Here is a 15,649-nt window from a genome sequence, read left to right as displayed (position 1 = left end):
ACAATGTAGGTTATGTAATGTAATGTCAGAGGCTTGGTGTTGGCAGCACAGGGTGACAGTCACAGGCCCAGAGTCCCCTCCTAGCTTGAGGCTTCCATCAATACCTCAGTCTTTCTGCTTTTTCAAACCTGTTTGAGCTTACATGTGTTTATGGTCTCGGTGTTCTTCTATTTTGTAGAAAGAAAATCAGCCTTGGCTTTGGCCAGAGCCTGCACTTGGTAAATTAAAAATGTGGTTTCCGCTGTTGGCTACCTTCTTTCCTTCACCTTAGCGAGTATTTACAAATACAAGGTTATCTAGAGGGAAGTGTGGGAGAGGTGTGAGGAGTGTCCAATGTTTCCCTCATTTTGATGGGTTTGTTTCATGACCAGATTTTAACGAGGACTGTGAGTAGAGGTTTGAAAATGTCCATTGGAGCCTGGATCACTGTTGGGGTCACACCTGAAGGCCATGACTGTCCCTCCCCCAGAGTCCACCAGTAGCCAGTAGTTCAGCAGTGAGGGTTAGGGCCTTGTGAGCTCCTCCCAGATCCGTGATTGACTGCTGATAGGCCCAGTGTAGTGCAATGCAGCTGTTGTGGGATGCTGGCAATAGCTGTGTCAAGCTCTAAAGACAGCAGTTTGCAGCCCTTTCCCTGTCTTCTGGCTTTTATATCCTGTTCCTCTTTTGTGATGTTCTCTGAGCCTCAAAGGGATGAGTATTTGATGCTCAGCTGTCCTCAGCGTCTTGAGCAGCCACATCTCTGCATTCACTGGCAGGACCACAAGAAGGTTTATCCTAAGATTAGCAAAAAAGGATATCCTAGAATACTGCTGCCATCAGTATCAGACGCACTGGTTAAGTTCCTAGCCCAGTGTGTTCCAGTTAGTAGACGTCACATGTTCAGTGAAAGGTTGGGGGGAATCCGTGTAGCTGTACAGCACTGAGTACTTCTGGTTTCTGAAGCAAGGACATTGGGACAATAGGAGAAATTAGTTCAAGGATGTAATTACCCACAGGGGACACTGCTTTGGTTAAGGATAGTGGGTCTGATAGGCTGCCTCAGTCAACTCTGTCCCTGTCCTGTGTCAGCCCTGTCTGGTTGTATCCCACTGGTGCTGTCCTGGGCTGCAGTCAGTGGGGTTGGGCCCAGCGGTAGACCCTGGGCTTCCACACTGTGATCATGAGGTGTGAAGAACAAGTCATCTGCACAGAAGTTGAGCATGCTCACTAGGGACAGACACAGGTGGAGCAGCTCTGCTCAGTCACCACTGAATCCCCATCACACTGGGCTGTGACCTAGACGGTGCTGGAGATGTGGAGATGGGTGAGGCCCTGGATCCATTTCAAACACTACAAAAAGGAATCAAAAATTCCAACACAGACCAAATGCAAGAGCCATTCCTTTACTGTCTGGCAGAGCTTTGTAAATTATGGTGCAATGGCCAAGAGGAAAAAGGACGTCAGGTTGGTTCCAAGTCTTCAGAGGTTAGAAAATGTGCGACTGTGGCCTGGTTATTTACTCTGATCGTGCACGAACCCTGGCGTGTTTGCCAGTTGTGTCTGGCCTGTCCCGGGTCTTGCTCGTGTTCGTTTAGGGTAAGGAATTCAGCCTTGGGTTGACTGTAATGGGACTGTCTCTGTGGACGGTGACTAAGGACACTGCTTGTCTCACTTCAGGCAGTAGAAGCAGGGCAAAGCCGGAGCAACCCACCTCTCAAAAGGCCGGTGCGGACCCAGGCAGTGGTGGACCAGTCTGATGTGTACACACACGTGCTGTCGCCCTTCGTGGAAAACAAGGTGTGTTGGGCTCCGGGCTCCTGTGGGGCAGCAACAGGACTCACACTGTGACTAAACCAGCAGTACAGCCCCGGGAGAGGGCCTGGGGCTGTCCAGTGTGGATGGTTCACAAGGCTAATGCAACTCCAGCGGAGCCGAACACTGGACCACTTTACTGGGGATCAGCAGGCTGCCTACAGCTCCTTTTACAACTGAGAAGACCCCTTCTTTCTCCGTAGGAGATGCCGCACAAGTTCGTGATAGCTGTGCTGATGGAATATATTCGTTCTCTGAACCAGTTCCAGATCCCAGTGCAGGTAGCTTCAGAAGGGATCAGGTCAGAACACTGCGGTCTCAGAAGAGATGGCTTTTTCGTGTGCAAAATTCTGGGTGATTTTTAACATGGCAGTTGTTTTTAGTGGGGATGGAAACGTTGGTGGAGAACACTGTTCAGACTGTTGCAGCCTCAGCCAGCCATGGTGGGCGACTTGGTAATAATATCTTTTACCTTTCTTGTGTTCCTAGCATTACTTACACGAACTTGTCATCAAGACCCTTGTCCAGCACAACCTCTTTTACATGCTCCACCAGTTCTTGCAGTACCACGTGCTCAGCGACTCCAAGCCTTTGGTCTGTACCGCTGGTTTTTCTCTTTGGTAGTCACTACAGCCTCCCAGTGGTGGCCCTTCAACTGAAGGTAGTTGGAACCCTGTCTTTCAGGCCTGCCTGCTGCTGTCCCTCGAGAGCTTTTATCCTCCCGCCCACCAGCTGTCACTGGACATGCTGAAGGTAACTGTTCTGCCACAGTTTAGATGTCACCAGCCTCCCTTCCTGTGGCTGCCCTGACCTCCATCTTCCTCACTTGCAGAGACTGTCAACAGCAAACGATGAGATAGTAGAAGTTCTTTTATCCAAACACCAGGTGTTGGCCGCGCTAAGGTTCATCCGAGGCATTGGTGGCCATGACAACATTTCTGCACGCAAATTCTTAGATGCCGCAAAGCAGACTGATGATGTCATGCTCTTCTATACCATATTCCGCTTCTTTGAACAGCGAAACCAGCGTTTGCGAGGGAACCCTAACTTCACACCAGGTGGGAGAGGCCCGGAGTGACCACAAACAACAGGAGCAAACTTCTGGGTGGGAACTTAGGAAAGTTTCCAGCAGCCCACCTCACCCTTAGCCTGGGGTCTCTATTGAGTAGATTCAGATTGCTGATGGATCTCAGCAGAGGATTGTTCAGGGCTGAGGCATTCAGGATGGAATTCAGGCATCTCAGACATACTGTATATATGATCTTGGAGTATCCCTTAAGACGAAAATAGCGATAAAGTAGGACGTGAGGGAGAACAAGCTTAGTTACTATATGCGTGTGTGTGTGTGTGTGTGTGTGTGTGTGTGTGTGTGTAGTGCAGATAGGGTGAGTGACAGGTCACAGCCACCCACTAGTCTAACACAGGGCAGTTGGCTGGGGCTGAAGGTAGGAGCTCTGCAAAAAGATTAGTGATCTCAAAATTTAGGAGGATGAGGTATTTTATTAAAGAAAAATAAGTTAAAACCCAGTATATCAGTATATAACCCAGGAGCTTTTGTCTGCACTTCCTTCCCCGCCACACATCGCTAGCTGCTGACTAAAGCTACATTCTCCCCACAGGAGAACACTGTGAGGAACACGTCGCCTTTTTCAAGCAGGTTTTTGGAGAACAAGCTCTAATGAGGCCTACGACATTCTGAAGTCCCTTGACAGTTTTTAATATAAAAATGTACAAAGTTAATTTATTGCATTAATAAAGCTCTTTAAACTACAAAACGTTGTAATAAAGTACCTACAACATTCTCAAATGTTGCTAAAAATAAGCTATACAATGTGTGTGGTAGCTAACTCCTGAAAAAGGAGACAGCACATGGACTGGCTTGTCAGAGTGGTGACTGGGCCGCATCCACTGTCCTTCCTCTTGCCCGAGCGAGACAAGGTTTCTTTGCTGTAGGGCTGACAACCGTCACCTTCAGATTCCATACTACGTGAGCTCCTGAGTTTAAAAGGTGAGTGGGCTGCACCTGCCACAGCTGTGACGCAGCCCATCGCCTGGGAACAACCAGCACCCAGCATGGCCTGGACAGTGCGGCTGTCCTGCAGTAGACTTGACCTATCCATAGACGAAGTCACCAAAGCCCGCTACAAGGCTAAAAATTGAGGAGCCGTTCTCGCTCTGTCCCTTTGTATCGATCTTGAGTGGTCTGTCTTTTAGCTTTAGTTACCGACGGTCCTATGTGAGACAAAAGAAAAGAAGTATAAACAATCTAGGTATAGAAGAAAGCCCCTGGTTCTGTTGATTTTTCTATTTTGTGTGCAGGTGTTTTGCCTGTATGTATGCCTGTGCATGGCATGTATGCAGGGCTCCAGAGGCCAGAGGATGGTGTCAGTTTCTCGTAGACTGGAGTTAGAAACAGTTGTGAGCTGCCATGTGGGTGCTCGGGATCAAACCTGGGTCCACCGGAAGAGTGGCCAGTGCTCTTAACCACTGAACCATCTCTCCAAGCCTCCGGTTTTTCTGTTTTAATGCTTCAACTTCCTAACAACGCTGAAAGGCGAATCACTAAGAGCAGCAATAGCATTTGGCTCTGGACAGTCACCAGTAGGGAAAACAAAGGCCACCGTGTACTGCTGGGAGGGCTGGCAGCAGCCAGTGAGCCCAAGCCTGCTGACAGTCAAGAGTTGACTTCAGAGCAAACAGGGCAGTGAATGCCTAGTGAAGTAATCTGGCTAACCATAAAGTCCTGGGAAGACGTCATTTCTTCCTTGGATAATTGTGTATGCAGTATGAACTATCAAGTAGCCATCAGTGCAAATTCAAATACAAAGGAATGTTCAAGATTAAAAATTTCTTTTTGAGTCAGGTCTTTCAGCCTAGGCTGGCCTCAAACTGTAGATAACCTTGAACTCTGGCTCTCACCTTCCACCTCCCCAGTGCTGGGACTGCAGGGTTGTGACACCAAGCCCAGTAAATACATTTTTCTTTTAGCACTCTTACCTATGTAGCTGAGTAAGACGGGAAGAAATATCAGCCCGTGAGTGGCTCCGAGTAAGACCATGGCTAAGTACATCCTGAAGTAAAATATCTCAAAAATCTGAGATTTGGCAAAGGCCAACACCACAATCCCTCCAAATTTTGTAAGTGTGATTCCACTGAATACCTGAAGAGGTAGAAATGACTTGTTAGCCCATATATACGAGCACACATTTCACACAAGCCTGCCTAGCTGTGGGCGGCTGCAGAAGTACTGAGACACTGCTCTGAGCCTGGAGGAAAGGGCAAACGTGTGGAGGCTGGAGGCTGACTCTGAGTGCCTTGCTCAGTGGATCCGAACCTCACTGGAACTGGAGCTCAGACAGCTGGGCGGGCTGGCCAGTGAACTCCAGGGATCCATCCCTCTCTGTCCATCAGAGCTGGTGTTACAAACGGCTACCTCTGTGGCCACCTTCCTATGTGAGTGCTGGGATTCAAACTCAGGTCCTCACGCCTGTGTGGCAAGCACCTCACTGGCTGAGCCATCTAGTCCTGGAGAAAGGGTAAAAGCAATGTGTTTTCCGAGAAAACTGTCTTCCGCTCCTCAACTATAATGGCCTTGGTTTTTTGGTTCAAATCAAGCAGTATCTGTTCTTAAGACAAACTAAAAAATTAAAAGTTTACAGTGTGGGGGTGGGCAGGCAGCATGTGTGTGCGCTCAGGACAACACTGTAGTCATTTCTCATTCTTTCTTGTGGGTTTTGCAGAACAAGCACAACAGACCTGCTGAGACACCTTGCTGGCCTGAGAAATATTTTAAGTATCTGACATCACAAAGCAAATATTTAGATTTCTGCTTTACTGATATTCTCTATAGCAGCAGAGTGACTGATGGGGAACAGGGATAAAGAGCTGCATCAAGGGCCTCCAGGAATCAACTCGACAGCTCTGCAGGCTCTGGAACTCAGGAGAGCCTCGCTGTAGCCGCACAGGGCCAGCTGCCAGCTCTCCCAAGTCTGGCTTTCCTGTTTCAGCTATCCGCTGCCTAAGAGACCGCACAACAAGGACAGTTCCGAGGAATCAGTCTGCTCAAGACGTAGTTAGCTATCTAGTCACCTGTGTGAGAATCCGTCATTGCTGGGAGCTGCCACTTACGGAATGGATCCAAATTCTGTTTGTGTCTCTGAGAGGCACCCCCATTGCAGGCCCCACCCATCCTGGGGCCTAGTATACTCACTGAACTACCCATGTGGGCCAGCGCCTCTTCCGCTCGGCTCACTCGGCTTCCTTTGGTACTCATGGTGAATGCTCTTGTTATATGGCTGCAGAACTCCACAGAAATGCCACAGCTCTGAAACAAAGCATTTCTGTGAGAACAGATCTCTTTCAGCTGGAAGTCCCCCGAAACCACAGCAGGATACTCAAGTGCTCTAGGCGCTGCCTGGCTCTACTTTTCTGGAGCGACTTGGTTTTGTCTAGGATTTCTGGGAACTTTTCATGGTTACCTGTCCTTCCCCACTGAGCTAGCACACTGTCACGCCTTCATCTGGGCCTGTTACCACTCTGAAGGTGTTCCTATCCGAATGTTTACCTTTCATTCACTTTTTCAAGCTCACATCTCCAATAATTTCTTTTTGTTGTTTTTCAAGCGTTTCCCCATGTAGCCCTAGCTGTCCTGAAAACTGCTCTGGAGACCCGCCTGCCTCTGCCTCCCAAGTACATACATCACCATGCCTGGCTACATCTTCAGTACTTTCTAACTACCTGGCAACTCTATGGGAAGCCCTACAGAATAACCTGGTAAGTAAAACTTGGGTGTCTTGATGTCATTAGGCTACAGGTTGGTTGGATTGTTTGTTTTTGAGACAGGATCTCAATTTGTAGTCCAGGCTGGTCTGGAACTCACTGTCCTCTTGAATGCTGGGATGATAAGCATGTGCCACCACACCAGGTCACGGGGCCACATTTCACGCCAGCACCAGGAACTACACTGCTCACACTACAGCTGCAAACCAAAGGGGAGAAGACGGCAGCCGTGAACTCGCGAGCCTCCTGCCTCAGCCACCAGAGCTGGGACTGCCCAGCTCAGACACTGAGTGAGCTTCTGCTCCCAGATGGTTTCCGTGCTCCCCGGGCCCTGCCTGATTCAAGCGCTCATCCTGACTCTCCCTGTGCACTAAGAGCAAAAGGCAGCCATGAACAGCTCGTGCAGGAGTCACAGGAACTAGGGACAAAGCGAGAGTAGAGCTGGACTCACCATCACCAAGTTGACCAAGGAAACAGCGTTTAGACTGATACCCCACAGCCACATGACACCGAACATGTTGACCAGGATCATAGCTATGGTGACACACATGATGACTGCTGACCACAACTCACAGCCCAGAATCACCAAGGTCACCAGAAATATGGAGCCCAGAGACACGCTGAGGTTAAAGATGGTGTCATCAATAATGGTCAGGTACTGCTCGTAGAAGACGTAGAACACACTAGGAAGGACAGTATTTGGTTAGAGCTCGCTCACACTCTGGGGTCTTCCTCTTTACCCCACCACCCTGCAAAGCGGGAAGACTGCTGAAAGGTGACACCCCAGACAACCACCTGAGATTGGCATGATGCACCCAGAGCCACCCAACTGTCTTTGATAGCCGCTGGCATCCAAAACAAGGTTCGAAGTGACCCAAATGAGTGTTTATGTAGTTCTCACTTGTAAGACCAACTCCTGCTGCTTTACAAACACTTCCAAAGAATTCTACTGGCTGCTAGAAAAAGAAACACCACTCAGAGCTGCTCTGGGAAACAACCTGGGCTGTGACAGAGTTAGCTCAGCTCTGCCTGAGGATTAGGACACACTCTGAATGGCCACTCACACAAAGAAGCTGCCATTCTTCAACTGAGATCATGCTTATGCTCTGAGAAAAACAATCATTTGTCTGTTCTGCCTTCCTTATTTCTCAAGGAAAAGGCAGCAGCAATGAAAAGTCTGTATAAAGCACTGTCCCAGGTCTTGGGCAGGGATCCCTGCCAGCTGCTGACTGAATGACTGGCGTGTCCCTTGTGCAAGGCCTGCTCTCCTGTGTTACTTCGCCATGTGTCTCTCTGGACTGGGACAGTACATCAAGTTCTGTGTCTGCAGTCCCCAGATACACAAGGTTCCGGCCCTGCTCACCTCCAATTCCCTCGCACTCCACTCCTGCCTAAGGGTAAAGCGGGTGTCAGAGGAGAGGAGGAATCTGCGGCCCACCCACCTCACCCCATATAGCCCTCCCTGTCTTACCTGTATGGGAACACGCGGTAGTTACTCCCCTTAGAATTCATGGTTTCTGTGATGTTTTTGGCTACAAGCTGGGCTTTTTTCATGGCGTCAATGTAGTCAGCAGAGGTCTTAAGTACAGTGTGGTAAGTCATGAAGTAAGTGGCCCCAACATAAGTGTCATCTCCGATGATGTTAACAGCAGAACCATAGGCAGCATGTCCCCTGAGGAAGGGCAGGGGTGTCAGCTCGACTACAGTCCCCTGAGGAAGGGCAGGGGTATCGGCGCGGCTACAGTCCCCTGAGGAAGGGCAGGGGTGTCGGCGCGGCTACAGTCCCCTGAGGAAAGGCAGGGGTGTCCGCATGGCTACGGTCCCCTGAGGAAGAGCAGGGGTGTCAGCATGGCTACAGTCCCCTGAGGAAGGGCAGGGGTGTCAGCATGGCTACGGTCCCCTGAGGAAGGGCAGGGGTGTCGGCGCGGTGATGGCTTAGAGTGGAAGGGTGGAATGTGAGCACTCCAGATGAGGAAGGCCCCTGACCTGGCTCTTAGGTCAGACGGATGAAGGAGGCCTCCTGCTAAGGGCCTACAGAAGGCTTTACCTTATCTTACTGTTGTGGTTTGTCTGGTGCACAGCCGCTATTGTTTTGCTATCTGGTTCCATTCAAAATCAAACATGACACAGAGCTGACCTGGTACTGCAGTGTAACAGGTAGAAAGGGCAAGGACTTGGACTTGAGCCCGCCCTGGTAGAGTCCCCTCGCCTTAGCCCCAACCGCCCCTCTGTGAATGGGCGTACTGGTACATGCCCACAGGCTTACTAGCATACACACGGCTGGGCCTTAGCGCCAACCACCCTTCTGTGAATGAGTATACTAGCACATGCCCACAGGCTTACCAGAAAATACACATGGGCTGGGCATTAGCCCCAACAACACCTCTGTGAACGGGCATACCAGCACATGCCCACACTCTGGGAGTGTCAAATGGGTCAAGGCCAGTGAGGTGCTTGGCATGACACTGTACAGTGGATACTTGTGGTGATATTTTGTTTATGATCTAACAAACAGAGCTTGCCTGAGGATCAGAACACAGAACTAGCCACATTAGTTAGCCATAGTGGCCAGGCAGTGGTGGCACACGCCTTTAATCCCAGCACTAGGGAGGAGGAGACAGGAGCAATATGCTGAGCAGAGAGAGGACTATAAGGTGGGAGGGGACAGGAGCTCAGAGCAGTCTGAGGCAACAGTCTGATGGCCCCTTCGGTCTGAGCACTGGAGCAGGAAGAGCTCTGGCCACTCTGCTTCTCTGATCCTTCAGCTTTCACCCCGATACCTGACTCTGGATGTTTATGATTAAGAACAATTAGAATTCATGCTAAATATACTCCCTTTAGCTAATACTTTCTAACTGAATTCCAAAGAATTCTCATGCTTTCATGAAGAAAATTCCAGAATATCCTCAATAATCACAAGCAATTTTTTTTTTTTTAACTTTTTAGAGATAGTCTTTATCAGAACTAGCGGAAATCTCAAAACAGACATGACACATACAACATACAAGAAGACTCTCAGATGTGATTCTTACAAAACCAAGCACATCCATGTGAGTTATATCACACACGTGATGTCAACTTTCACCCACAAATGCTTCCAAATCAATCCCTTCATCTTTAATATTTCTGGGCCAGGCATGGGCCCACATCTTCCTGTCCATGTGGGCAATGGGCAGTGTGTCAGTCTGACTGTAATTGGCCCCTATAAGCTCATAGGGAGTGGTACTATTTGGTGTCGCATTGTTGGAGGAAGTGTATCATTGTGGGGGCGGGCTTTGAGGTCTCTTATGCTCAAGATACTGCCCAGTGTCTGAGTTCACTTCCTGTTGCCTGGTGATCAAAGATGTAGAAATCTCAGCTCCTTCTGCAGCATCATGTCTGCCTGGACACTGCCCTGCCGCACCATGATGATACTGGACTAAACCTCTACAACTGTAAGCCACCCCAATTAAATGTTTTTCTTTATAAGAGCTGCTGTGGTCATGGTGTCTCTTCACAGCAATTGAGACCCTCAGACAGGTGGTCTGGCTGGCTTAAACTGTGCCAACATTACCAAAGCAGAGATATTGTTCCTTGAGCACAATGGAGCGGCCCTGGGCCTCTCACTCTCCAGTGTGTCTACCTTTGCCTCTGCTCCTTCATGGTGTGCATTGGAGTCTGCCTCCATCCACATGCCCAGGGTCAGGACAGGAACCACAGCATGGAAAATCAGTGCCCAGTGAGGGTTAAATCTGCTCAACACCAGGAGGTTTCTTTAAGTGGGGGCTCTGCTTTTACAGGAAATTGGTCCAGGCCAGAGAAGAGACCCTTTCCCACCAGTCTACCCATCCAGCTCTGTTTCTTAGTTAAAGTTAAATAGGATGCTTATCTGACATGGTTCCACAGTACTTACCCTTTGCCACATTTAGGGTTGGGGTTATCAGAAAGGAACATGGGCAGGAATTTCATGAACTCTTTCCCTTGAGGCCTCTGTTTGCCCTCTGGTGTTAGAGGTCTGCAACGGACACAGGTTGGGTCAATCACTGGCAAAAGAGGAGAGCTAATCGTTAGAAAAAAGGGCCTCACGATTTAAACAAAAACAACAACAACCCCTTAAGACAAAGTACAGTGTTTTCCCGCATCTTCCCCCCCCTTTGAAAGCTTCAGCTCCATGTAATTTCATAGTTGAATAAACGTCAGCCCCAAGTCATTTCGTCTCAGGCAAACCACACAGACCCCCCCACTGAAGTAGGTGTCCTGTTCCGAGCAGCATCAAAGAGCACAGGACTCTCTCATGCTTTCATGAAGAAAATAAATGTGGTTTGGACAAGCTGAAGGGTCGGACTGGGGAATCAAGTGTCCTTGTTCGGGTGCGTGCATGTACGGCTGAGGACAGGGTAGTGACAGCGGGAAGGAGGTGCAGCCCACACTGACAAGCAGGCACCAACTAGGGCGAAATGACATGGGTAAGTGAAATTAAAGAAAGAAAGGAAGATGTGGAAAAGGAGATGAAGGTACCAGAAGCGTTGCAAAACTGGTGAGTGGCATTGTAGAGTCTACAGCAGGAGGACTGCGGTGCAACCCAGTCAAAGTAATCGTCAATCCAGGATGAGGGGGCAAAGCCTATGCGGGTGCTGGAGGAGAGGAGAGAAAATCAATGACTGGCTCGGGAATTCCTAGGAACTCCCGTTCCTTCTCCCCACTTGAGACTGCTGTACTGGTGTGACTGAAGAGAACACTTCAAGACAATAGCCTGCTTTGCTTACATGAAATTCGGTCTAACAGACTTTGAGATACAACAACAAAAAGCAACTTTCCCAAGAAAATCTGTTTTTAGTGCAAAATTTCAGGCTTGAGTAGATGCTGGCCAAGAGTTCCTCCTTCTGCCTGTTTCTGCTCAGAGGACCCAAACTGGGCTGGGCATGGTGGTGCACATCTGGTCTGTAACCCTACTGCCCAGGAGGCTGAACAGGGCAAGCTCCAACTTCAAGACCAGCGTGGGCTATACAGGAGACCCTATCTCAAAAACAGTAAAGAGGAAAGGAAGCATAAAGGAGCAGGTGGTCCCGACACTGACTAGGTGTCCAGCTCAGCTGCGTTAAATATCTGCTGCACCAGGGAATCACTGTCACAGCCCATGCCGCCGCACACCATGTTCTGCCCTTCGCGGCTGGTGTAGTCATGGCCTTCCTCCAGGACAAAGTACACAGGTGGGCCCGAGTGCAGGTGCTGACCGAGGGACTTGAAATAATCAATCACATAGGAATCCTGAAAGGAAAACCAAAGAGGAGAAAAGTATGGTTTGATGGGAACTGAAAGACATGGTGATGGCTAACGAAAAAAGAGGATGTTGGGTGCCCAAGCCACCAACTTAGACTCAGGGTTCTCGTCCCCAGTCCCAGTGTGCACCTGCTGCTAAGCCCCAACCAGAGGGGATTTCATTAGGTGACCTCGGGAGACTGGCTGCTTCACCGCTAAGGCTATGTACCATGAAGAGCAGTGTGAGTTCACAGCGCCAGCAGCTACTACAGCACAGCCCTGGAGTTCACCATCACCCCTCGCAGGGTTTGCATTCAGAAGCAAGCATTAACACCTACACACGTGCCCTGAAAACTCCATCAGCAGCTAAAAGTTAACGAAGAGAAGCACCTTACATTTGGCATTGAAAGAGACTGATCCAATCCAATTTCCACTTTGTTCACGACTGCAATACTGAATGACAGAACACCCACAAATACGGCTATCTGGAAAGAAAAGTAAATGGCAAGACACCAATGGCTAATATAATAATAAATTGAAGAACAGAAATAAAATCTTACAGACCAAAGAAAGACATGGCTTTATTTTACTGTTGGTAGCATTAGAGGTTGATCCCATGCCCTGTGTGAGGCTAGGCAAGTACTCTACCACTGGACTACATTCCCAGTCCAAAGCCAGACTTTGCTAGAATATAAGACAGAAATCCCAAGGATGCCCTGGAGGTGGTGGAACAAGTCTTTAATCCCAGCACTCAGGAGGCAAGACAGGCAGATCTCTGTGAGTTCGAGGCCAGCCAGGTCTACAGAGTGAGTTCCAGGATGGCCAGGGCAGTTATACAGAGAAACCCTGTCTTGAAAAACCAAAAGAACCAAAAAGCCCTAGAAAGGGCCTGCTGCTGTACTTTTTGTCTTTGTATTTTGCAGTGTATTAACAGTGGGTAGAACTGCCCTCCCAAGCCTCTCAGAAGGCATGTGACACACCTGTGTAGGGAGAGAAGACAGAGAGAAACCACAAAAAGTCCGTACCACAATTGGTCGCAGCCAGTCCTTCAGCAGAAGCGGGGCAAAGGAGTTTTTGAAGAAGCGAAACAAGTAGCTTTCAGAGGCCTGGATGCCTCGTCCATCGTCAGCACCTCGGACACAGCACAAGATGTCCAGCCGATTGTTCTGAGGGTAAAGAGAGGACGAGGCTATGCGAAGACTGACTTCACCTAGACTCTAGAGTCCCACATATCCTGGATCTTACCTCTTGCCTCTTAATATCTAACCCCAGGAGGCTCACAAAGCAGGTAATCTGGAGGAGGAAGTCAATGAAGACCGCCAAGCCCGCAAACAGAGAGAAGGTGTGGACAGCCGGCATGGAGGACAGCGCCCCTGCAGGGAGAGGAAAGCACTGTGACACCACTTAAAGGCCTGAGGGTCTCAGGCTATGCCGCCCTGCACATACGCTATTTCCTCCTGACCCACTCTATACTGATCATTTTAGGATCAAAACTATTTTTAATACGTTGTCAGCGTTTAGTGGAATTAAGCTTAAACAAAAATCTAGATTCACCATATTATTTTGGGGCTAAAAAAAATCAAACATTATGATGCTGGGCTGGCCACATGATCGTAGAAACAGATATCGGCCTCTGTAGATGGGATAAATGCAGTCCCGGGGATGCCACAGCAAGTGGTGGAGTTTGCTCAAGTCACACTGGCACCGAGGCACCGTCTCAGCTGTTGTCACTGACACACGCACTGGTTTTCTTAGGAAAGCGGAATGCTATGTCCCGGCTGCACCTGTGCCTGTCAAGGGCACAATAAAGACCACAGGTCTCAAAAGCATTTGCTCTGTAGAAACGAAGAGTGACATGGTGGCAGCACGCCTCCACTGAAAGCCTGCCACCTGAGCCCAGCCTCCAAAGGCGTGTGGGAGCCGGCGCTCACGTGGGCACTGTGCTGGTGACCTCAGACAGCGTGAAGACTGTCTTCTCGGCACAGGCTTCCAGCCTCGTTCAGTCTCTGTAAGCACCAAGACACTTTCTCTTTCCCACTCTGGACGTGCAGGGCAGGCAGCAGCTGCTCAGTGCTGCTCTGCACCAAACAGGCGTGAGGATTTTACTCTAGCTCATTCTGGTTCCTCGGACAAGAAGCTCTGCTCATTAACAAGCCTGTTGCCCGGAGAGCTTGTGTTCAGTGAGGAGCCCGTCTGAAGACAAAGGTAGAGCCTCCTGCTGCCAATGTGCATGGCACTGCCGAGGGTAGTGGCCATGTAGGGTGTCATTTCAAATACTAGCACTTGCTACAGCACAAGCGCACGAGGTGGCAGGAGAGCTCAAGCCTCTGTCATCTTGGATCCCAGCATCAATAATGTTCTGGGACACACAGGACAGAGGACACTGCCAATAGCCAGGTCATTGCGGTCTAGCAAGCGATACTCAACAGCTCACAAAAGGGAGCAACAAAGGGGGCATCATCAGATACCCACAAGCCACAGGCCCGGGACAATCTGCAGTGAAATTACCAAAGAAAAACGCTGAGGTCTCAGAAAAGGATGAAAGGAACATAGTAGGGGCCACTTCCCCAAGGATTCTGCCCAGTTGCTGATCCAGTGCCTCTTCCTGAAGACGCTCATCTCTCTTAAAGAAAAAAAAATGCACTATTAAAATTTTTCTATAACAGGAATGCCAGCTCATTCCTGTCTTGCATTAACTCGAGGGCAAAGAATCGATGGCTGGATCAGGAGCTGCAGCAACTAAGCCTATGAATGGTGAGCCACTCAATTATCTGGCTAATTGAGTTAGACCCTTGACCTGCACTCATGGCTTCATGGCTGCAGGAGGGTGGATCACTAAATGACACTTGTATGTTACTGAGTCTCCACTCAGACAAGCAAGGACCCCAGGCAGCAGACCACAGTCTACAACGGCTGACTGTGTGGACACATCTGTCATGTGTCCACAGCAGGCTGGAACCAATTTAATAACATTTATACTTGAAGTGATTTCCTTATTGTGTCGGTTCTTACTGCACACATATGAAAATGGTGTTTAATACCAAATTCTTATTTTGTATCTATTCCACACATTAAAGTAAGGGCTGAACTTCTTGGTCCCACAATGTGTAGAACAAATCAGAGGCACCAGGAGCTGCTGAGGAAATGGTCATGAAGCTGTCTGCATTCTCAAAGGCAGTGTGGTAACTGCTGAGCAGGCGTTCACAAGCCCGAGGGCTGGAAGTCTGAGCTCCCCGGGGGGGATGAAGGTTTACCTGGTAGGTCTGCACGAGAATGAAGATGTTGTCTACCCCGACGGCCAGCACCAAGAATGGGATGACTTCGATGACGATGAGGGTCAGGGGCATCCCCATGTAACTGAAGATGCCCAGGGAACAGGCCACTGAGCTCAGCACTATCAGGATCCCCGCGATGCCCAGGGAGATCTTAGAATCCACCTGATATCGGGCAAAGGCACAGATCATGAGAGCTTTGTCCTACCTGTTATAGGGACTATCCAAAATAAGTTAAATGTACAGTCCACAGTGCGAGGATACAGAGAAACCTCTAGGTGTCTCCCTAACAAACAAAGTTCACACACTCACAGGTGATAGCATGGACAAGATCGTCCTCCAGCACCCTCCCTGTGTCCCCGCACTCACCAGAAGCCGGCCACAGCTCTGGATGTGTCCCAAGGCAAGTGAAATGTACAGAAACATGATGGCGTAGCTGATGGCAACAGTGAACACATCACTCTTACTTTCCCGATTGAGTTCATCTTCAATGCTTCGCTCGGCAATGAAAGAAATGGTCAGATTGGGATTCTTGTAGTTTTTCACAAAATCAATAAACCTAAAGA

The 15,649-nt window shown here is 49.2% G+C and overlaps 2 protein-coding genes across 2 annotated transcripts in view; one reads left to right on the top strand and one right to left on the bottom strand.

Annotated features, from left to right (window-relative positions):
- The window catches only part of Rmc1 (regulator of MON1-CCZ1), a 31,970-nt gene extending 28,350 nt beyond the window's left edge, over positions 1 to 3,620 (top strand). Inside the window, exons 15-20 of the mRNA XM_038329408.2 lie at positions 1,660 to 1,779; positions 1,998 to 2,075; positions 2,284 to 2,388; positions 2,479 to 2,547; positions 2,627 to 2,852; positions 3,414 to 3,620. Coding sequence (XP_038185336.1) covers positions 1,660 to 1,779; positions 1,998 to 2,075; positions 2,284 to 2,388; positions 2,479 to 2,547; positions 2,627 to 2,852; positions 3,414 to 3,493 — 678 coding nt within the window. The 3' untranslated portion in view covers positions 3,494 to 3,620. The remainder of the gene's footprint in view (positions 1 to 1,659; positions 1,780 to 1,997; positions 2,076 to 2,283; positions 2,389 to 2,478; positions 2,548 to 2,626; positions 2,853 to 3,413) is intronic.
- Positions 3,275 to 15,649, bottom strand: part of Npc1 (NPC intracellular cholesterol transporter 1) — a 47,148-nt gene continuing 34,773 nt past the window's right edge. The window contains exons 12-25 of the mRNA XM_038329409.1: positions 15,453 to 15,642; positions 15,066 to 15,248; positions 14,320 to 14,434; positions 13,057 to 13,184; positions 12,837 to 12,977; positions 12,207 to 12,296; positions 11,630 to 11,820; positions 11,071 to 11,186; positions 10,466 to 10,595; positions 8,045 to 8,245; positions 7,025 to 7,256; positions 6,005 to 6,118; positions 4,792 to 4,954; positions 3,275 to 4,026 (exon numbers count right to left, since the gene is read on the bottom strand). Coding sequence (XP_038185337.1) covers positions 3,944 to 4,026; positions 4,792 to 4,954; positions 6,005 to 6,118; positions 7,025 to 7,256; positions 8,045 to 8,245; positions 10,466 to 10,595; positions 11,071 to 11,186; positions 11,630 to 11,820; positions 12,207 to 12,296; positions 12,837 to 12,977; positions 13,057 to 13,184; positions 14,320 to 14,434; positions 15,066 to 15,248; positions 15,453 to 15,642 — 2,077 coding nt within the window. The 3' untranslated portion in view covers positions 3,275 to 3,943. The remainder of the gene's footprint in view (positions 4,027 to 4,791; positions 4,955 to 6,004; positions 6,119 to 7,024; positions 7,257 to 8,044; positions 8,246 to 10,465; positions 10,596 to 11,070; positions 11,187 to 11,629; positions 11,821 to 12,206; positions 12,297 to 12,836; positions 12,978 to 13,056; positions 13,185 to 14,319; positions 14,435 to 15,065; positions 15,249 to 15,452; positions 15,643 to 15,649) is intronic.

Source organism: Arvicola amphibius, chromosome 5 (assembly GCF_903992535.2).
Source record: "Arvicola amphibius chromosome 5, mArvAmp1.2, whole genome shotgun sequence".
Classification (NCBI taxonomy): domain Eukaryota; kingdom Metazoa; phylum Chordata; class Mammalia; order Rodentia; family Cricetidae; genus Arvicola; species Arvicola amphibius.
This window is presented reverse-complemented; position numbering and strand designations above follow the sequence as displayed.